At 30.4% G+C, this 23,222-nt stretch overlaps 2 protein-coding genes and 2 long non-coding RNA genes across 5 annotated transcripts; 3 read left to right on the plus strand and 1 right to left on the minus strand.

Annotated features, from left to right (window-relative positions):
* The first annotated feature begins 1,853 nt into the window (after positions 1-1,853).
* LOC126749922 (uncharacterized) lies at positions 1,854-3,679 on the plus strand. Its single transcript, XR_007665473.1, has 3 exons — positions 1,854-2,109; positions 2,168-2,311; positions 2,468-3,679. It is a non-coding gene; the product is annotated as an uncharacterized LOC126749922 (long non-coding RNA).
* Positions 3,680-4,970: 1,291 nt separating this feature from the next.
* On the plus strand, positions 4,971-12,002 carry LOC126749921 (coatomer subunit alpha-like). Its single transcript, XM_050459506.1, has 3 exons — positions 4,971-5,179; positions 6,111-6,322; positions 11,521-12,002. Exons 1-3 carry the CDS (start codon positions 5,110-5,112, stop codon positions 11,755-11,757), a joined length of 519 nt encoding a protein of 172 aa, XP_050315463.1. The 5' UTR covers positions 4,971-5,109; the 3' UTR covers positions 11,758-12,002.
* A 62-nt stretch (positions 12,003-12,064) lies between these two features.
* On the plus strand, positions 12,065-16,007 carry LOC126749923 (kinesin-like protein KIF9). Its single transcript, XM_050459507.1, has 6 exons — positions 12,065-12,322; positions 14,915-15,008; positions 15,066-15,294; positions 15,351-15,475; positions 15,542-15,762; positions 15,821-16,007. The coding sequence occupies exons 1-6, from the start codon at positions 12,093-12,095 to the stop codon at positions 15,990-15,992; spliced, it is 1,071 nt and encodes a 356-aa protein (XP_050315464.1). The 5' UTR covers positions 12,065-12,092; the 3' UTR covers positions 15,993-16,007.
* A 3,082-nt stretch (positions 16,008-19,089) lies between these two features.
* LOC126749924 (uncharacterized) lies at positions 19,090-22,840 on the minus strand. Of its 2 annotated transcripts, none has more exons than XR_007665474.1 (3): positions 22,796-22,840; positions 21,768-21,938; positions 19,090-19,405 (listed from the first exon to the last, which is right to left on the minus strand). It is a non-coding gene; the product is annotated as an uncharacterized LOC126749924 (long non-coding RNA). The 2 variants fall into 2 exon arrangements; XR_007665475.1 differs by lacking the exon at positions 19,090-19,405 and adding an exon at positions 20,974-21,078.
* Between the last annotated feature and the right edge of the window lie 382 nt (positions 22,841-23,222).

Raw genomic sequence — 23,222 nt, forward strand, 5'->3', positions numbered from 1 at the left:
CACATCTCGTGAGAGTCAACTTTGGCTCGAATTTAGGACACCCTGTACATGAGGCATCACAACAGTAGTAGAGACCTAAGTTACCTTTTTTCTAAGGAATGCTATATTTTTTATGCATTTTCCTATTCTACGTAAAATTTTAGTACAACTTATGTAACATATGCTTACTCCATTGCCTTAAAAGATCGGATATTTTAGTAAAGTACCTCATCAATAAAATTTTGATTAATTACTTTTTAAACGTTTTTACCCTTTGAGGTAATTTCACTACGTTTTTGCTTATTTATGACAGTGAATCAACATAATTGCAAATATTGGACAGAAAAAAAATTGCAAATATTGGATGAAAATCCGCACTGGATGCGTGAAACACAAATCATGAAAATGTAAAGGTTTGGGCAGATATAGGATAATAGGTCAATTTTTTATTGCAAATAATTTAAATTCCACCCGATATCTAAATTTAAGAAATAAGAATACATGCTAATACGTACTTTCATCAAATATGGTTTCAACAAGACGGTGTTCCTCCCTTAGAACATTGAAAGGCTAGAATTAGTAAACAACAACTTTGTTTGAGTCCAACATGTGCACAGGGGCAAGAGGGGTGTTTTGTTTACAAACATATTTGCCGATTCTCTGTTGTCAAGTCGACGCAAATTTTCAACGGAGGTAATTTTTAGCTATATTTTAACAACCATTATAACGTTAATTTAACTTATTTGTGTTGTATTTTATAGGAAAATTTAAAATAAAAAGTATAAATACTGCAATTAACCTATTTTAAGAATAAATATAATATCCTTAAGAAAAAAAAAAACAAAATTATTAATATTCTTATCCCTAAAACTGCTTCTAAAAAATTTGAAGCGACAACATCGGAGCTTAAGCGTCTGAGCCATACGCGTAGTGTCATCTGTCAAACGGCTTTTTGTTTATTTTCGGGATTCGTGTATTTTCTTTAATTTTCGGTTTCAAAAGGAAAAAGGCCACATTTTAGTGTTTTTTTAAATTGCTAGGATGGGAAAAACTTGTGTCGTTTGTGTCGCATCATGATAAAAAGGTAATTCAAGCCGATCCTCTCACAAGTAAGTACCGATACTTTCATAACATCACATCATGGGGTAACCATCATCATAAACGTAGAATAGGGGATCTTATAGATAAACCTAATAAAAACTTGAATGTGAAAGTGTGGGTAAAATACCAAAATATTTATATTTTTAAATCTAAATATTTTTTTGAACATATTCATCTATCAATAGGCTATAAAAATATAAAACTAGAATTTTGTCCCTGGTTTTATTACAGGATTTTATGTTTTTTTGTTGTTGTTTTGGCAGAAAGAAGGCATACCTAATAACCATGTACCTATCTATGTATAGTTATGTTTTTTTAATATAGACATTAGGTAGATAGATGAAATTACTAATTTTTTATTGCCGTTAAAGAATTTTGAAAATTATTTAGATATTGATATCTATGTATAAAGTTAATTTTGTCTTTCCCTAAAATTTGGTCGATATTTTTTTTTTGTTTTACCATATTGCAACTTACAATAATATATATAGAAATTGGCACCACATATTAATTCATTACTGTAATTTTTTTTTGCTTTTTGATTAAATATCAAATACTTATTATAGATTGCCTAATATATGCCCAAAGGGAACAATGGATTTCATTAATCGAAATCAACACAATTAAAAAGAATATATTTGTTCAGATCATATCTTTAGAAGTGATTTATTATATAAGGAAGATAATATTATCAGTAGCCAGACTTAATTAAAAAAATCAGCTCTACCTCAAAGGTAATTTTTTTTTAAATATATTTTTCTAGTATAAAAAAATCGTCACAAAAAGGATTAGTGTTACTCATATAAGCTTTATTTATACCTAATACTTATTAAATTAGGTATGTATGTAAAACTATTTTTTTACTAGGATTTCTGATGCACTGGTTAAAAACACAGCAGCTGATAATTCAGTTAATTTACCAAGTGATTTACCCTTCAAAGCTACAGGAATAGCTTTCCTGAAGAGTGCAAAAACTTCTTTAGCTTCCAAAATGGTATATAGTACAAACAGTGAAGCTGATATAGACAAGTTTGGATAATTAAAATAGATTAATATTCTAGATACACCAAATTTTGTATAATTATAGATCTGATCATTCATCATCAACAATAACTGCATCTGAGATTAATAGTTCTACAGTAACCGTGGGGTCTAGGTCAACAATTACTATTTCTCATCCAAGCCGTTTTTGTTTAACTGCTACATATTCCCTGACTCTGCCAAGGAAAAGGTAAAAATACACTCAAAATAGACTACTAGTTTTATGCCATGTATCATCCTATTCTATATATCTTATTTAAAAGTGATATAGTATTTTATTGTGTTATATTTGTTTAATTAAATGCAATTAATTGGTAATACTATATTTTTATGTATATTATTCTAGGGTAAAATCAAAATGATATCCTGAGGACCTAAGCACTGATGATTCCACCGTTTCAAAAGCTAAATCACTTGTTACCAAATTATGGAAAAAAAATAAAGAGCAAAAAATTAAAATTCGAAGATTGCAATAAACAAATTTGCCCCAAAGAAATTGAATTAGATGTCTCAAGTCATTATTAAAATACTTAAGAAATAATAACATGATTTTTGAAAAAGCCCAACATACTACATATTTTATTTGACTTGTAAAAGTACTTCTTTGTATATTTTTACTAATAAACTATTTAATCTAATCTATTGTACATAGTCTTTATTCTTAGGTAAGCTTTGTTTTTTAGTATAAATTAATATGATATAATATTTGGTATTAGGTATTATATAGGTCACTGTTAAATGTCTCAAAACCATTGTACAGGCTAGATACTCATAATAAAAATCTTATAACCTATAAAAAACCTGCAACTCCTTCACAATTTAAACCTCCTTGTAGTTTTAACTCTTTCCGCTGAATCAATACTGTCCCTTTGAAAAAGTCAGCACCATAGAAGTATATATTATGTGATATAAAGTAAGTGATGTAAACCTGAGTTTTGTCCAATATAATAATAACAATAAAATTTTGCAAAATGTTAATAATTTGTGTCTTAAAACATGATTTATTAAGAAATCTATAATTTTATATTAAAATATTTAATTTCCATAAAAATGCTTTGACAAAAATGGTGCCTTTTATTAGGACCTTCCTCTAACGAAGTCCGTTAAAAAAACACATAAATAGCTCATAAATGGTAATATTACTTATACTCAAACTCTATAATAATTAATAAAAATTTATCAGGTAAATATTTGTTGACGACGTCACTGGTAGAGAGTGCTTGTATGAGTGGCATAAACAATGGGATCGAGCGGCGTTGCGATGCCATTACCGTTTTCTCGTTTCTTCGTACTTTATTTTCATTTATTTAAAGTTAATATTGACTTCGATATAGAGTATTTTATCAAATTTATTTTTAAAAAATGCTTGATATTTTATTAAAGGGGAGCAGTAGTATTGTTTTGAGCCTTTGGAAACAACTGAAAATTTTTATGATATTATAAAGTGATTTTTGCCATTTCTGTATAAGCATTTGGCATCATTGCATCAGAGATGTTGCAAGCAAACAAACCTGTCCATAGTTCCACGGCATGCTACTTCTAGCCTTTCAATGTTCTAAGGTTCCTCCTCAATTTGGAGTGAATCTAGGAAGAGCCTTAGATACGATTTTTGCAAATCGTTGGATTGGCAGCAGAAGAAAAGAAATTGAATTGCCAGCAAGAAGCCCTGATCTTACACCCCTAGACTACTTTCTCTGGGTGCATTTAAAGCATAAAGCTTATGCGACAAAGCTGGAAAATATTAACATAAAGTATTACAAGACTGAATAAATAGTGAATTCGATACAGAGTGAATTTATAATGGGTAGCGAATGCTTTTTTGCTACGATTCGGCACATTGTCACACCGTTCAAGTTTGCACGTTCACATTGAATTTTCCTTCTTTATGATTAGTATTTGCATGTTTTATTGATAATACATTTTACATAATAATTTTTTAAAACATTGTATCTATTAATCTGTTGCGTAGAATCGGAAAATGCAATAAAAAAAAACCTTTAAAGAACTTTGCTCTCTACTACTATTGTAATACCTCCTTTATATGCAGTCATCTTTCTAAGGTAGATCTGAAAGAGATCTGTAATTTTTATTTGGGACACTTTTTGATCAAAAAGCGTGTTTATGAATTATTAAGAGGGTCCGGGACTGTTTAACACACGGTATATTGTGTAAAAGGAACAATCTTTGCCTATTGCCGCTTATAGGATTTTAATTAAAATAAATAAAAATTAAAATTTACTTCTTGCAAAAATCTTCAGACCCATTGTGGTTTTTTGATATTTCATCCAGTGTAATCAATCATATTTCAGTTGCAACTTTATTTCCGGATATTACCAAAGAAAATATTCAAATAGAATAAGGAGATACAGTAATCATTTTAGCAAATGTTCAGACTGAACAAACCTTGAACTTCTAGAGACTCTTCCTCACATCTACGTAGTAGTCAGTTCAGTTTCTCAAACGTAGCTCTAATTCTCCACATTCAATCTTTCTTGGTCAAAAAAAAAATCGAGTTTTGTCAGCTCTGGGGAGCGGGGTGGTTATTGGCTATCCATTGATCGTGAAACATATTTTGCAGCCGATCATTGACTAAATGGCTTATATTAAGAAGGCACTCTATATTCAAATATTCTAGGTTAGGTAATTATAAAATTGTGCACCTACGAATTATTAAACGACGTGTTTTATAACTAGAAGAATTCAAAATTGTCTTTACGTACAATTTAAATTTTGTCTTCATAAAATTTGAAGGCCACGACGCTGTCATTTCTTATAGCACAGTATACATTAAATTGGATTCTTGAAAAAAATTTTGGTAAATTTTAATATTGTGGTTTAACTAAATAAGATTTTATACACTTTTAGGTCTGCTATCAACTGACTACAGGTGGAAAATTCACTGAGGCAATAGAAAAATTGCAAATCTTGCTACTATCCATTACCCTGTTAGTGGTCGATACGAAACAAGAAATAGCAGAAGCGCAACAAATGTTACGGATATGCAGCGAATACATTTGCGGCTTACAGATGGAAACTTTAAGAAAAACTCTACCAAAAAGTTAGTATATCTGCTTAATAAAGTACAGCTAATAATTTGTTTTAGGTTAAAATAAGAATTATAGTATACGTTAATGTCTTTAATGTGGTACTTACTGGGCATTATCAGACCTATAATAGAAAACCTCATTTTTCTCCCCAAATTATAAAACTTATACAAAACAAAATTCATAATATAAACATTTAATGATTAGCAGAAAACTAACAGTTATTAAAATATAAACAGAGCGAACAAGGGTTCTTGTTTGGTCGTGCTGAATAGAGCCGAATACTTAAGGAAAGTATTGCTTTTTTTGAGCATCGATGATTTTGAACCATTTATCCATAGACCCAAGTAGCCTTAACATTAAACACTTAAATAAAAATCCATTTATTGTCTTAGATACTATAAATATAGCATAGACATGTCACAATTACTATACAGTAAAAGTTCTAACACTGACAAAAACTACACAAGTCACACATATTTGGTATGCAAAATAAAGGAAAATTCAACAAAAAGTTTCTTCGGGTCACATCATCCTGATTATTATAGGTCTGATGATGCTCTAGTCGAGCGAAACATCTAACCTTGTCATTTTATTAAATGTTTCTGTGACACTGTAGATTTTGTGTTTTTACCTTTTATAAAAGTGTATGACCAGCATCTTAGGGATAATGGATGAATTTTTGGAACTATCTCATTTATATATCCAGGATATCAAGGTTCCAGATATTGCCCGCTTAATATTCCACCAGGAAAATCAGGTTTTCTATAATAAGCCTGATGATACCCTTAATATGTCGCCATAAGTTCCGAGTACATTAAAGATATTAACTGTTACTGTAGATTTAAAGTTTTTTATTCTTATTTTAACCTGGATTAAAAAACCAGTATATTAAAGAACCACGAATGACTTTTACGAATAATTAATTCGTTTATCTAATTTTAGGTTCTACGGACGAACAAAAACGCCAATGCGAACTGGCCGCCTACTTCACCCACTGCAAACTGCAACCCATCCATCAGATCTTAACGTTACGAACGGCCCTCAATATGTATTTTAAATTGAAGAATTACAAGACGGCCGCCTCGTTTGCCAAACGTTTGTTGGATTTAGGTCCGAGGCCTGAGGTCGCGCAACAGGCCCGGAAAATTTTACAAGTGAGTGGAATACCGTCAATTTATTAATTTTTTTCACTTGAAACTCTCTATTTGGTTAAATTAAAATTGCCGAGGTTTCACGGAATTTATTCGCTCTTTCAGGACAGTGACATAATAGGGATCTTTTTAGTATGGACATTGATTTTCGATTTTAGCTTAAAGAAAGATGCATAATTTGTGCACTTTCAGGAAAATTGAAAATTAAAATTAATATGGACATGCCTAAATCCTAGGAATCTCAGCACTCGTTGGGGATACAGGTCAAGTTAAATTTGGAAAATGTTGCGTTTCTGAAAGCTTATATGCAAGACAAACTTATCAATCAATGTATTTACATTCTAAAAATATTAATTAATACGATATTTAAAAGAAATAACAAATCTCTTCCAGGGAGTAGAAATTCGTTCTCTACAAACATTGCTGCAATTGCAATTTAACTGTTCTTTTATCAGCCTGGAAAAATTAAAATATTTCTCTAAAGATCTGATATTTAAGGTCTATTGCCTAATTTTCCCTGAAATTCGTAGAAATAAATCGGGATAGAAATGGCGTGATAAATCTCATTGGCATACTTTGGATTTCATTACAGACGTCAAACGTTAAACTTATTTATTCATTTATTTATAATCATATCAATATAAACGTACTGACCTAATTTTAAACAAATAAAATCACATTAGTAAACAGGAAAAACAGCATACATCTAGGAAAACAAAATCCCTTATGTGGCACTACAATTTAGTTATTAAGACAGGGCCCTGATTCTAATTGATATTTCAAGTGAAAATAGGTCGAAATAAATATGGAGACTTAAATTGTAATGAATGTCACAGGCCTCAAATTTATTAAATTAGTCAGAGGATTACACGAGTTTCGCCCATACTAGGCATCGTCAGATCCACTTGTGTATTCACTAATAAAAAGAACAGAAAAGGAGCACAGAACAACACTACATGATACAAATCAAGGGTAGAAATTAAGTTCAAATTGGTAAAATCGGACAGATTAAAATATTTTATACAGATATAATTATTCAGACCTCGCCTATAGGAAATAGTCTGTGAGCGTAAGCGAGAGGGGACATCGTTCATCGAAAAACAAGACAATTCTTATCCCCACCAGACGGCACCGCTAATATGAGATTGCATTTTAAACGTTTAACGTTATTTTTGTTCGTAGCTTCCTGCTTAAGCAGCAAAGATTAAATTTAAAACCGCTCGCTATTTTCTTGTTAAAATGTGTTCTCTTGAGGAAAAAAAGGAAATTATTAAGTGGTATTATGCCGACAGTTCTGTCGATGGAATATCAGGCAGAATTGCATTCACGTTCGAAAATTCGGCCCAATCCCGTACGCAGCACAATTTTTGCAATTATCCATAGGTTTGAGACCTTTGGGTGCTTGCAAAATTGCAGGAAATGCTACGCAAATGAGCAACCACCTGTTGTTAGACCGCTAGGCAGTGGCGGCTCGTGACAGTTCAGGGAGGTAGGGCCAAACCTTGATCTAATTTGGAAGCGGATTTGCTTTTAAAAAACTAATTTTATTCATTGTTTTTAATATTTAATAAAAATAAAAAACACCAACAAAGCCGAAAACGCCAACCAAATAAAATAAAAGATCTCTACGGAACCGCGGACGCCCGATGAATAATCAAAACAAACAATATCACGCACGTTTTGCTTTTGCTAGAAAAGATTCTATTGGTTTGGAGCCTGGCCCAAAATTATTTAATTTGCCGTAGCTTTACCACATTGTTTCAAGGACATTTGCTGTGATTATTCGGTGTAACATGCATCGATACGGGGCCTGGCGCGACAACTACGTCTTCGATTCCGCATTAGCGAAATTTGCGGAATCTTACACTGGCTGCGTTCCAGTATTTTAATTTTATAATTGGTATTAAATATTAATATACAGATATTTTTTTGGACTGAAGTAAAATTTAAAAAATAAATATTTTTTTTTATTTTCAACGTTTATTAGGTAGAGCCATGGCACTGTGTCTAATGTCTATCCCAAAAGCCGCCACTGCCGCTAGGCGAAGAAAGGGAGCTTCGAGAGGTTAATGTTTGTGTTGTTGCTGAAATGAACTTTCCTTGCAATAGTACAACCATTGCCAAAGAAACGGGTATTGAGCGTTTAAGGGTTAGAAGAATTTTAAAAACAAATAAGTACAAGTGCTATAAGTTGAAAAAAACCCAAGAAATTGTCCCACAGGACCATGAGAGACAGATGGAATTTTGCCATGAAGTATTGGAAAAGGCAAATCGGAACGAAATGTTTATTAGGAACATTTTGTTTTCAGATCAGTCCTCTTTCTCTATTTGTGGTAAACATAATCGGTCCATTACAGTGGGTTATTCAAGGGAAAATAAGCACATAACCATACCAACACGTACACAATACCCTCAAAAGGTTAATGTATGAGCTGGCATTTTAGGTGATTCAATTATAGGCCCTTTTTTTATCAATGGAAACCTTAATGCCAACAAATACCTTAATCTTTTGAGGGATGAAATTCTTCCTGCTATTCGAGGGCTCAATATCAATTTAGAACAAGTTTGGTTTCAACAGGATGGTTGTCCCGCTCATAACGAATTAGTGGTACGTCAGTTTCTCGAAACGTCTTTCCCTGATCGAACAATCAGTGGAAACGGTACTATTAAATGGCCCGCCAGAAGCCCCGATTTAGCCCCCAATGATTTTTTTCCTTGGGGATACCTAAAAGAACAAATTTATAGGCACGAAAATGAAAGGGGGTACTAATTTAGAAGAGCTTTGTGTTAAAATTAGGCAAGCATTTAATAGTATCTCCATTGAAATGTTGTCGAACACGAGAAGGTCGTTTTATGATCGATTGACGTACTGCACTGCTAAACAGGGTGGCCTTTTTGAACCTAACATAAGATAATTTTAATTTAATATTATCAAATTAACTTAATTTTTTGCTTTATTTTGAATTAATTTTTTTATTTCCTGTCCAATATTTAGTTAATTGATGTTTACAACATCATTGCAGTCGGTTTTTAGTTTATTTTTTGCTGTTAGGACAGGCAGCAGCAAAGACTCAAACGAAACATTTTTTTTTTTTTTAATTTGCCACAGAGCAGTGCATCCCCGCTTGAACGCCTTAAGAATACTGAAAGCAGAGACAACCGAAGAGACACGGAACTGTGCGCTAATAAAATAGCCGATTATTTTCCATCTTTATCTCTCTTCGTGAAAGGTGAACGTAGATAACGTTTGCCGCCATAATTCAAACCTGGGCTATTAAGCATTTAATGATTTATTTTAATTAAAATCAGCCGTTATGTCTCAGAAGTCAGAACATCATAATTATGTTCTGAGACAGAACGGCTGATTTTAATTAAAACAATGCAATTTAATAACATTTAAATTGGGGAACTAAATAAATTAAATATAATTCTGAAACGTTTTGTATTGTATTTTCAGTATATGGTATAACTATAATATCTACATCCATTTATTTTATTATCACAGTACTATAATAATATTCCAAAAAATCTATCCTCTGGTGTAACACTTACAATAAAAAAAGTTTAATGTTTTGCTAAAGATGCTAATATCGTTAGCGAAACAGGTATCCAGAATAAATGAAATTTATTTGGTAAAGTGGTAAAACTGTTTTTCTACTAATTAGTAAAGAATAGATAAGTCTGTTCTATTCTATAATAATGAATATACTGTTAAATTTGTATGTGTATGAAATACATATACACATTTTCATTATTCATGATGCAGTATTTTGTGAATCAATAATAATTAATTAAAAGAATAAAACAGAAAGATTACAGCTTAATTAAAAATAGCAGCAAATAGTCAGTACAGATAGTTCGAACAAATGTTATTCTTGTAATTATTTTAAGTTATATTATAAAAATTAAATTCATTTGACTATTTATGTTAGTTTTTTATTTTTTTTTTAATGTTTTTTTTTTCAAATCTCTTAACTTTTCCTTTTGAACCTCCATGGAATACCTATTTTAACTACAGCTTTAACAATTACCTTAATGAACATATTTTTGTTCCTAACACAAATCAGAACACTAAAATCTATATCCTACAAAAAACTACAACTACTAACTTCTGTAACCAAGTTCACCTAAATCCGGTAGGTAATAAAATACGTAAAATTTAATCATTCGTCCAAAATCTCAACTAATGATGTAAAACAAAACAAAATTAATCAGCAACAACAACTATTCAGCCATATTGAAATTCACGTGTTCATGTTAAGCAAGGATTGCACTGTTGCCGTATTTAATTATAATTTTAGAGAATTGGACACAAGCTATCCCGTATTTTTGCATTCATTTGGACGAAGATGGAAGAATGTTTTCTCTTAACTGCTCTAATAATTAAATACGTTAAGCATTGCGGAAGGTTAGTATTGTGGCGCCACCTTAGCTCACCTTTTATAAAGGAAGAGAGAGACAACGAAATACAATAAAAACAGTTTAAAGAGAGCAACAACAATAGGATAAAAATTTCTATCTAGTTGCACGTCTCTTTGGTTGTCTCTGCTGAAAGTTTTCGGTTTCAGGCTTCGGCGGGGTCCGCTGCTTCGAGTATGTTGTCCATAACGTTGCCAGACCTGCCGCGATATATAATTCCTATAGGCGAAATTAGAATGATCATATCTGTATGTAGTAACTAGTCTCCGTCCGATTTTACTAATTATTCGTAACTGGCAAAATCGATATAATAATTTCACAAATAATTTAATATATTAAATAAATAAATTAGACACAGAATTTAGGTTTTCCATACTGCAGATTAACTGTAAGCCAGATCTCACCCTCATGTATATAAAGTGTGTGAACCGAATAAAATGCATATTGAAAGAAGAGTAGTACAACTCCAACAAATTTTTAATTGGATCTAAAGATAGAGATTAAAACCTCCACTGTGTTATTGCAAATTTTAGTATTTTCTTAATTCTTTGTTATGTCTAGTCATATAAATTGCTGTAAGTTCATTCCTGTAATTTGCTGTAGTTTATTAATGAATAAATTTGTTTTTTTTTTAATTCAGAATAGTTAAAATGTTTTTATAATTTTGTGAACAACAAAATACCTAAACAAGTTTAACGCTGGAGCCGTATCATTAAGTTTGCTAACGATTACACTCTCATAAAAAATAGTTTTTCATGTTTTTGTTACTATTTTTTTTCTAGGCTTGCGATGCCACACCAACCGACGAACTGCAACTCCAATACGACGAGCACAACCCGTTTAATCTTTGCGGCCACTCGTACACTCCGATCTACAGAGGAAAACCGGAAGAAAAGTGCCCACTATGCGGCACCAGCTATTTGCCCAAATACAAAGGGAACCTGTGCAACGTGTGTCACGTGGCCGAAATCGGGAAAGATTGTATCGGGTTGCGGATAAGTATGCATCAATTTAGATAGATAGATTGTTTGTTTACGAATTATTTTCTGTTTATACATTAATTGCTAAGTATATTATTATATTAATATTCGAAGTATTAAAGGAGGTTTGAATGTGGACGTAATATACTTGTTAAGGTTTGAGGTTTCGAATACGAAACAAGCAGTAAACTAGTTATATTAAACAATTGCTGTGTATGAAAATTCTAAAATGAGACCTTTCTAGCGAGTAACTAAGCTTTGTAATATACAACCTCATTTCAAAACACTTCTTTTTAATTTTAAAAAATCCTTTTATACTTTGGAACACAGTCATCAGTCAGGACAGTTGACGTTGACGCACAACAGTAGCCAAAATGTCCTCGCCAAAAAAACGCGTCTATTTTCGCGTATTTCCCACAGAAACGATCAATTTTAAGTACATGAAATTAGACCAGGAAAATAACGCGATTTACGTGCGACATTTGCAAGAAATCAACACCGACACCAAAGAAGAGAACTACTGGCAATTCCCGACTGATGGGCTGTTCTTCAATGCGAAACAGGAACAAGTTTATCAGAGGGTGATGGAGGGAGTTTTAGAAGAGTAAATATGTGAGGGTGTTAGGGCAGAAGGTGGGAGATAAACGATAGGTGGATAGGACACAGTCAAAAATCTTTTTTTGTAATTTAAACATTAATTTTTGTACTTCAGCTACTTTTGTGTGAAAGTAAATGATCTATTCAAAGCACAAATCAAATTAAGACATTTCAACATTATTTTTCATACCTCTCAGTCCATTAAAGTCTTCTTATATGTCCCAGACTGTTAAGCTATTTTTCAATTAAATTTGAAAGATTATAAGGGTTTTCCTCATATTTTTTATTTTTTTTGGGTGTATTTACACTCTAACTCTAAAACTTTCTATATATCCCAGCCATTTGGAATTATTCTTTGGTTTATTCCAGGCATTTGAAGCATTTTTAACTTTCTTCCAATTACTTAAGTAATATTTCATATGCTTCTGGAGTATTTGGAAATAATTTTTTATTCAGTTTCAGGCATATTTGAAGTTAAGGATCTTTTTTCATCATCTTAAAAATTTTAAAGTAATTGATTATATATTTCCAGGAATTTGAACCTATTCTTCATTTTATTCTAGGCATTCGAACTTTGAGGCATTCACACTTAAGATGATACTTAGAGCTATTCCTCCAAAGTAGTCAAAGTTATGGTCGTGTACGTATTTAACCCTTTCGGCCCCAATGGGACAAATAAATCCCAACATACATTTCATAACATCTGCTGGGCGCTATGTGTCCCGTTTTTAACGGAAATTGTCATTAGCTGGTATTTTAAGGTTATAACAATTTTTTGACAGGCAGCGACACGCTTTTTGGAGGTCATTCTGATTGTAAACGCCGAAAAGCGGGCACGTTGTTGGTTTTTGACACTGTTTTTTTAGAAATTTGATAGTTTTTCTGTGGTTTTTGAAACAATCTGTTTAGGTAAGTTCAGCATATATAATAGCAAAGTATTTTGATGGTTTTTGCATTTTGGGTGTAACACGCCTTTTTTCCAAACACCCTATATGTTACAAATGTTAATTAGTCCGTTCAATTTAGAAAAATCTTATTCCTTTCTGCTTCTTTAGTATTATTGCTATGACGCTTATAATCTACTTTATATAGTCCTGAGTTGTTAGTCGAAAAGATCAAAAAAAGTAACAAAAAAAAGCAGAGAACAGTGGATATTCTTCAAATTCCCATCCTAAAATAAACCATTAATTACTAATAAGAAAACACGAAAATTAAAATATGCACGTCACTGCTAGACACGCCTCCCTTGCCTAAAGATTATCAATTAAGTCCCACCTACTCCCAGTCATTCGTTCTGCCGATTGGACGAATTACGCCAGTGACGTACCTCTTATCTCCCACGTCGATTTTAGCGTTTTAAATGGTTAAAATGCGGTCGTTTTTGCCTTTGGTCAATCTGGGTGTGGCAAAACTTTTAGCACCAGTGGCTTTTATTTATCAGAAGAGGTATTATCGTTTGAGTCCATGTCAAAACACCTTTAATTTATTATTATTTTTATTTAATTTTTTTTACTTAGAAATAAATAATAATAGAAAAAAAAATAAATAAAGGGTTTTTTGACATTTAGTCAAACCCTGGGGTGTATAACTGAGACCAATTTTAAACTTTTTATTAAACAAGTGGAGGATTTTTATTTTACCTTAATGTACGACTCCACTACTAGTCTAGCGGTACTATACTCTTAAATAGTTTAAAAAAATTTAATACAGGATGTCCTACATTTGGTTTTAAGGATCACAACTTTCACCACTCTGTAGCTCAAAAGTTAACGAGTTTAGGACATAACTTAAAAATCAATCATCTAATAGGATAATACCCTTTAGGATCAGCATCTTATTCTGTATATAGTATTTAGAGTTATTTTCCTTTTTATTTCAGGCATTTGAACATTTTAAAATGTCTTTCAGATATTTACAAGCATTCCTTTTAACCAATTAATTCTTCTAGGTATTTAAAACCATTTTCCAGGCATTTGAAGTCTTTTGACTTCTTTCTGGACACCTCTTATATTTTCACCCCTGTAAAGTCATTTTACTTAAGTCCTATATGCATTTAATGCTACAGAATAAATAAAATGTTAACATGTATCGAAATTCATGCCCTTTTAACAAAATAATTAATTTTTGGCATCCAATTACCCAGCTATGAATAAGCCACTGTAACTCTTAACAATGGAAACTACCCCAATTATATCTTTACAGTATTAAAATATTTTTGTCCAACCCTGTTTGGCACTTTTCCCTTTTCCCAAACACCCTATAGGTTACAAATGTTAATTAGTCCGTTTGTTATTAATTATTGCTATGACGCTTATAATCTACTTTATACAGTCCTGGGGATCATATAAAGAAACAATATAATTAACATTAATGTGAGTTGATAAGATCTATTGTCCAAAAGTGACAAAAATTCTCCAAATTCCCATCATAAAATAAACCATTAATTACTAATAAGAAATCATGAAATGCACGCCACTGCTAGACACGCCTCCCTCGCCTAAAGATTATCAGTAAACTCCCACCTACTCCCAGTCATTCCTTCTGCCGATTGGCCGAATTACACCAGTGACGTACCTTTTATCTCCCATTTCGATTTTAGCGTTTTAAATGGTCAAAACGCGGTCGTTTTCGCCTTTGGCCAATCTGGGTGTGGCAAAACGTTTAGCACCAGTGGCCTTTATTTATCAGAAGAGGTATTATCGTGTTAACTCACTCATATACAATTACTCAAATCATGTTATTTTAATAAGGAATTCGGAATTCTTCCAAGAACCGTCGCAGATCTGTTCGCTCTAAAGCGAAAAAAGCCCCCAAACATGAAAGTCACCATTCAAATGTCTTATGTGGAATTTTACAATACGCATGCGTTGGACCTGCTGGGGGACTCTCGTAATGCGCCCAAGGACATTGCGAAATGCCGGGATGTAAGGAGGGTGGCTTTAAAAGAGGAACTCGATGCCCTAAGGTGTATTTTTATGGGTAAAAAAACGTGTCGACTCGTGGCATTTTTTACCCTAATTATTACGGGGTTTCAGCCGAGGGTCGAAAGAACTTTAAAGAACACTGTAAATATTTGTCGAATGTAGCGACCAGTGTGGCCACTTTTATTATTATCAGGAAAAACATGGATTTGACTGATCCAACAAAAACTTATTCCCGGGTAAGATATTGTTATTAGTTCCTATTACTCTTCATAGAGTGTTGTCACTCAAACGATATTTCCTAGTTACACATCGTCGATATGGCGGGTAACGACAGTTGCCAAAACATCAAACAACTCTGTAAAACCCCACACGAACTGGGCATCGCCAACACCACGAAATCCCAACTGGAACATTTCGCCTTATGCCTCAGAGAGAACATCCCCAAGAATATCCGGATCAGACAACGCACCAATGCCTTAATGTATTATTTAGCAGGGGATTTTTCTAATCAGAGTCTTTTAAGGTTTAATAAGTGTTTTTCCAGTAGATAAATTCCACTAAATAATGATTTCATTTAACAGATTTATTGGTCATATTAAAGTGGATTCGAGTGAATTGAATCATTTGATTATCACGCTGTCTATGCTGCGGTTCGGAAATATCGTGCAGGGTCTTAAAATGAAAAAGAAACCGGTTCAGTTTGATGTTAATGAAGAGGTTGAGTTGGAGTATTTACGAGTAAGTATATCATAGAATTTTCAGTTAAAAATAATGGGAATAGTCTAATAGAGGGTCCTTTCTTTCATGTATGAACCATTGGTATACCTCAAAAATTTTGAGTATTGGTATAGTGTCTAGTAAATTCGAGGTTTTCATATGCAAATTTTCATATGAAGATTTTTATTCATTCAGCAGACATAATTGGTTATAACCAGTTCGTCACCGAAAAAAATTGGTAACGTTGGTTGGTTAGAAAACAAGAGGCTATTGTTCGTTTATTAAGCACCAATAAAATTGCCAATGATATAAGCTGTTTGCTTCACCAATATTTATATTAGCTTATATTATATTATATAATAATTATTTCAGTTTTTTGAAATATGTACAGGGAGATGAAAAATAATTTTTTTTTGAAGAAATGTGATTTTTTTTTCAAAAAATCCTATCAACATGCTCATAACTCAAAAACCAAGAAAGCTAGAGAGCTGAAAATTTGTACAAATATTCTTCAATTAAAATGATTAGACACCTATTTCAGCGTTTTTTCAAAAAATATACAGGGAGATGAAAAACTATTTTTTTTTGAAGAAACTTGATTTTTTTTCAAAAAATCATATCAACATGCTCATAACTCAAAAACCAAGAAAGCTAGAGAGCTGAAAATTTGTACAAATATTCTTCAATTAAAATGATTAGACACCTATTTCAGCATTTTTTCAAAAAATATACAGGGAGATGAAAAATATTTTTTTTTGAAGAAATGTGATTTTTTTTTCAAAAAATTCAATCAACATGCTCATAACTCAAAAACCAAGAAAGCTAGAGAGCTGAAAATTTGTACAAATATTCTTCGATTAAAATGATTAGACACCTATTTCAGCGTTTTTTCAAAAAATATACAGGGAGATGAAAAACAATTTTTTTTTGAAAAAATATGATTTTTTTTTTAAAAAATCTTATCAACATGCTCATAACTCAAAAAGTAAGAAAGCTAGAAAGCTGAAAATTTGTACAAATATTCTTCAATTAAAATGATTAGACACCTATTTCAGCGTTTTTTCAAAAAATATACAGGGAGATGAAAAACAATTTTTTTTTGAAAAAATATGATTTTTTTTTCAAAAAATCTTATCAACATGCTCATAACTCAAAAAGCAAGAAAGCTAGAAAGCTGAAAATTTGCACAAATATTCTTCAATTAAATTGATTAGACACCTATTTCAGCGTTTTTTCTAAAAACATACAGGGAGATAAAAAACAATTTTTTTTGAAGAAATGTGATTTTTTTTTCAAAAAATCCTATCAACATGCTCATAACTCAAAAACCAAGAAAGCTAGAGAGCTGAAAATTTGTACAAATATTCTTCAATTAAAATGATTAGACACCTATTTCAGCGTTTTTTCAAAAAATATACAGGGAGATGAAAAACAATTTTTTTTTGAAGAAATATGATTTTTTTTTCAAAAAATCCTATCAACATGCTCATAACTCAAAAACCAAGAAAGCTAGGGAGCTGAAAATTTGTACAAATATTCTTCAATTAAAATGATTAGACACCTATTTCAGCGTTTTTTCAAAAAATATACAGGGAGATGAAAAACAATTTTTTTTTGAAAAAATATGATTTTTTTTTCAAAAAATCTTATCAACATGCTCATAACTCAAAAAGCAAGAAAGCTAGAAAGCTGAAAATTTGCACAAATATTCTTCAATTAAATTGATTAGACACCTATTTCAGCGTTTTTTCTAAAAACATACAGGGAGATAAAAAACAATTTTTTTTGAAGAAATGTGATTTTTTTTTCAAAAAATCCTATCAACATGCTCATAACTCAAAAACCAAGAAAGCTAGAGAGCTGAAAATTTGTACAAATATTCTTCAATTAAAATGATTAGACACCTATTTCAGCGTTTTTTCAAAAAATATACAGGGAGATGAAAAACAATTTTTTTTTGAAGAAATATGATTTTTTTTTCAAAAAATCCTATCAACATGCTCATAACTCAAAAACCAAGAAAGCTAGAGAGCTGAAAATTTGTACAAATATTCTTCAATTAAAATGATTAGACACCTATTTCAGCGTTTTTTCAAAAAATATACAGGGAGATGAAAAACAATTTTTTTTTGAAAAAATATGATTTTTTTTTCAAAAAATCTTATCAACATGCTCATAACTCAAAAAGCAAGAAAGCTAGAAAGCTGAAAATTTGCACAAATATTCTTCAATTAAATTGATTAGACACCTATTTCAGCGTTTTTTCTAAAAACATACAGGGAGATAAAAAACAATTTTTTTTTGAAGAAATGTGATTTTTTTTTTCAAAAAATCCTATCAACATGCTCATAACTCAAAAACCAAGAAAGCTAGAGAGCTGAAAATTTGTACAAATATTCTTCAATTAAAATGATTAGACACCTATTTCAGCGTTTTTTCAAAAAATATACAGGGAGATGAAAAACAATTTTTTTTTGAAAAAATTTGATTTTTTTTTCAAAAAATCCTATCAACATGCTCATAACTCAAAAACCAAGAAAGCTAGAGACCTGAAAATTTGCACAAATATTCTTTAATTAAAATGATTAGACACCTATTTCAGCGTTTTTTCAAAAAATGTACAGGGAGATGAAAAACAATTTTTTTTTGAAGAAATGTGATTTTTTTTCAAAAAATCATCTCAACATACTCATAACTCAAAAACAAAGAAAGCTAGGGAGCTGAAAATTTGCACAAATATTCTTCAATTAAAATGATTAGACACCTATTTCAGCGTTTTTTCAAAAAATGTACAGGGAGATGAAAAACAATTTTTTTTTGAAGAAATGTGATTTTTTTTCAAAAAATCATCTCAACATACTCATAACTCAAAAACAAAGAAAGCTAGGGAGCTGAAAATTTGCACAAATATTCTTCAATTAAATGATTGGACACCTATTTCAGCGTTTTTTTCAAAAAATATACAGGGAGATGAAAAACAATTTTTTTTTGAAAAAATTTGATTTTTTTTCAAAAAAATCCTATCAACATGCTCATAACTCAAAAACCAAGAAAGCTAGAGACCTGAAAATTTGCACAAATATTCTTTAATTAAAATGATTAGACACCTATTTCAGCGTTTTTTCAAAAAATATACAGGGAGATGAAAAACAATTTTTTTTTGAAGAAATGTGATTTTTTTTCAAAAAATCATCTCAACATACTCATAACTCAAAAACAAAGAAAGCTAGGGAGCTGAAAATTTGCACAAATATTCTTCAATTAAAATGATTGGACACCTATTTCAGCGTTTTTTCAAAAAATATACAGGGAGATGAAAAACAATTTTTTTTTGAAAAAATTTGATTTTTTTTCAAAAAATCCTATCAACATGCTCATAACTCAAAAACCAAGAAAGCTAGAGACCTGAAAATTTGCACAAATATTCTTTAATTAAAATGATTAGACACCTATTTCAGCGTTTTTTCAAAAAATATACAGGGAGATGAAAAACAATTTTTTTTTGAAGAAATGTGATTTTATTTCAAAAAATCATCTCAACATACTCATAACTCAAAAAACAAAGAAAGCTAGGGAGCTGAAAATTTGCACAAATATTCTTCAATTAAAATGATTAGACACCTATTTCAGCGTTTTTTCAAAAAATGTACAGGAGATGAAAAACAATTTTTTTTCAAAAAATCATCTCAACATACTCATAACTCAAAAACAAAGAAAGCTAGGGAGCTGAAAATTTGCACAAAATATTCTTCAATTAAAATGATTGGACACCTATTTCAGCGTTTTTTCAAAAAAATATACAGGGAGATAAAAAACAATTTTTTTTTGAAAAAATTTGATTTTTTTTCAAAAAAATCCTATCAACATGCTCATAACTCAAAAACCAAGAAAGCTAGAGACCTGAAAATTTGCACAAATATTCTTTAATTAAATGATTAGACACCTATTTCAGCGTTTTTTCAAAAAATATACAGGGAGATGAAAAACAATTTTTTTTGAAGAAATGTGATTTTTTTCAAAAAATCATCTCAACATACTCATAACTCAAAAACAAAGAAAGCTAGGGAGCTGAAAATTTGCACAAATATTCTTCAATTAAAATGATTAGACACCTATTTCAGCGTTTTTTCAAAAAATGTACAGGGAGATTGAAAAACAATTTTTTTTCAAAAAATCATCTCAACATACTCATAACTCAAAAACAAAGAAAGCTAGGGAGCTGAAAATTTGCACAAATATTCTTCAATTAAAATGATTGGACACCTATTTCAGCGTTTTTTCAAAAAATATACAGGGAGATGAAAAACAATTTTTTTTTGAAAAAATTTGATTTTTTTTCAAAAAATCCTATCAACATGCTCATAACTCAAAAACCAAGAAAGCTAGAGACCTGAAAATTTGCACAAATATTCTTTAATTAAAATGATTAGACACCTATTTCAGCGTTTTTTCAAAAAATATACAGGGAGATGAAAAACAATTTTTTTTTGAAGAAATGTGATTTTTTTTTCAAAAAATCATCTCACATACTCATAACTCAAAAACAAAGAAAGCTAGGGAGCTGAAAATTTGCACAAATATTCTTCAATTAAAATGATTAGACACCTATTTCAGCGTTTTTTCAAAAAATGTACAGGGAGATGAAAAACAATTTTTTTTTGAAGAAATGTGATTTTTTTTCAAAAAATCATCTCAACATACTCATAACTCAAAAACAAAGAAAGCTAGGGAGCTGAAAATTTGCACAAATATTCTTCAATTAAAATGATTGGACACCTATTTCAGCGTTTTTTCAAAAAATATACAGGGAGATGAAAAACAATTTTTTTTTGAAGATATGTGATTTTTTTTCAAAAAAATCCCTCTCAACATGCTCATAACTCAAAAACCAAGAAAGCTAGAGAGCTGAAAATTTTGCACAAATATTCTTCAATTAAAATGATTAGACACCATATTTCAGCGTTTTTTCAAAAAATGTACAGGGAGATGAAAAACAATTTTTTTTTGAAGAAATGTGATTTTTTTTCAAAAAATCATCTCAACATACTCATAACTCAAAAACAAAGAAAGCTAGGGAGCTGAAAATTTGCACAAATATTCTTCAATTAAAATGATTAGACACCTATTTCAGCGTTTTTTTCAAAAAATGTACAGGGAGATGAAAAACAATTTTTTTTTTGATGAAATGTGATTTTTTTTCAAAAAATCATCTCAACATACTCATAACTCAAAAACAAAGAAAGCTAGGGAGCTGAAAATTTGCACAAATATTCTTCAATTAAAATGATTGGACACCTATTTCAGCGTTTTTTCAAAAAATATACAGGGAGATGAAAAACAATTTTTTTTTGAAAAAATTTGATTTTTTTTTCAAAAAATCCTATCAACATGCTCATAAACTCAAAAACCAAGAAAGCTAGAGACCTGAAAATTTGCACAAATATTCTTTAATTAAAATGATTAGACACCTATTTCAGCGTTTTTTCAAAAAATTATACAGGGAGATGAAAAACAATTTTTTTTTGAAGAAATGTGATTTTTTTTCAAAAAATCATCTCAACATACTCATAACTCAAAAACAAAGAAAGCTAGGGAGCTGAAAATTTGCACAAATATTCTTCAATTAAAATGATTGGACACCTATTTCAGCGTTTTTTCAAAAAATGTACAGGGAGATGAAAAACAATTTTTTTTTGAAGAAATGTGATTTTTTTCAAAAAATCATCTCAACATACTCATAAACTCAAAAACAAAGAAAGCTAGGGAGCTGAAAATTTGCACAAATATTCTTCAATTAAAATGATTAGACACCTATTTCAGCGTTTTTTCAAAAAATGTACAGGGAGATGAAAAACAATTTTTTTTTGAAGAAATGTGATTTTTTTTCAAAAAATCATCTCAACATACTCATAACTCAAAAACAAAGAAAGCTAGGGAGCTGAAAATTTGCACAAATATTCTTCAATTAAAATGATTAGACACCTATTTCAGCGTTTTTTCAAAAAAAAGTACAGGGAGATGAAAAAACAATTTTTTTTTGAAGAAATGTGATTTTTTTTCAAAAAATCCTATCAACATGCTCATAACTCAAAAACCAAGAAAGCTAGAGACCTGAAAATTTGCACAAATATTCTTTAATTAAAATGATTAGACACCTATTTCAGCGTTTTTTCAAAAAATATACAGGGAGATGAAAAACAATTTTTTTTTGAAAAAATTTGATTTTTTTTCAAAAAATCCTATCAACATGCTCATAACTCAAAAACCAAGAAAGCTAGAGACCTGAAAATTTGCACAAATATTCTTTAATTAAAATGATTAGACACCTATTTCAGCGTTTTTTCAAAAAATATACAGGGAGATGAAAAACAATTTTTTTTTGAAGAAATGTGATTTTTTTTCAAAAAATCATCTCAACATACTCATAACTCAAAAACAAAGAAAGCTAGGGAGCTGAAAATTTGCACAAATATTCTTCAATTAAAATGATTAGACACCTATTTCAGCGTTTTTTCAAAAAATGTACAGGGAGATGAAAAACAATTTTTTTTTGAAGAAATGTGATTTTTTTTCAAAAAATCATCTCAACATACTCATAACTCAAAAACAAAGAAAGCTAGGGAGCTGAAAATTTGCACAAAATTCTTCAATTAAAATGATTGGACACCTATTTCAGCGTTTTTTCAAAAAATATACAGGGAGATGAAAAACAATTTTTTTTTTGAAAAAATTTGATTTTTTTTCAAAAAATCCTATCAACATGCTCATAACTCAAAAACCAAGAAAGCTAGAGACCTGAAAATTTGCACAAATATTCTTTAATTAAAATGATTAGACACCTATTTCAGCGTTTTTTCAAAAAATGTACAGGGAGATGAAAAACAATTTTTTTTTTGAAGAAATGTGATTTTTTTTTCAAAAAATCATCTCAACATACTCATAACTCAAAAACAAAGAAAGCTAGGGAGCTGAAAATTTGCACAAATATTCTTCAATTAAAATGATTAGGACACCTATTTCAGCGTTTTTTCAAAAAATATACAGGGAGATGAAAAACAATTTTTTTTTGAAAAAATTTGATTTTTTTTTCAAAAAATCCTATCAACATGCTCATAACTCAAAAACCAAGAAAGCTAGAGACCTGAAAATTTGCACAAATATTCTTTAAATTAAAATGATTAGACACCTATTTCAGCGTTTTTTCAAAAAATATACAGGGAGATGAAAAACAATTTTTTTTTGAAGAAATACTCTCACGAGATGTGT

The sequence above is a fragment of the Anthonomus grandis genome, unplaced genomic scaffold, assembly GCF_022605725.1.
Source record: "Anthonomus grandis grandis unplaced genomic scaffold, icAntGran1.3 ctg00000916.1, whole genome shotgun sequence".
Lineage (NCBI taxonomy): Eukaryota > Metazoa > Arthropoda > Insecta > Coleoptera > Curculionidae > Anthonomus > Anthonomus grandis.

Bases quoted from the DNA above. Each gene is read 5' to 3' on its own strand.
- LOC126749921 (XM_050459506.1), top strand. From the start codon at position 5,110: ATGTTACGGATATGCAGCGAATACATTTGCGGCTTACAGATGGAAACT. The intron at 5,180-6,110 runs GTTAGTATATCT...ATCTAATTTTAG, and splicing joins AAGAAAAACTCTACCAAAAA to GTTCTACGGACGAACAAAAA. The intron at 6,323-11,520 runs GTGAGTGGAATA...TTTTTTTTCTAG, and splicing joins AGGCCCGGAAAATTTTACAA to GCTTGCGATGCCACACCAAC.
- LOC126749923 (XM_050459507.1), top strand. From the start codon at position 12,093: ATGTCCTCGCCAAAAAAACGCGTCTATTTTCGCGTATTTCCCACAGAA. The intron at 12,323-14,914 runs GTAAATATGTGA...TTTCGATTTTAG, and splicing joins ATGGAGGGAGTTTTAGAAGA to CGTTTTAAATGGTCAAAACG. The intron at 15,476-15,541 runs GTAAGATATTGT...GATATTTCCTAG, and splicing joins CAACAAAAACTTATTCCCGG to TTACACATCGTCGATATGGC.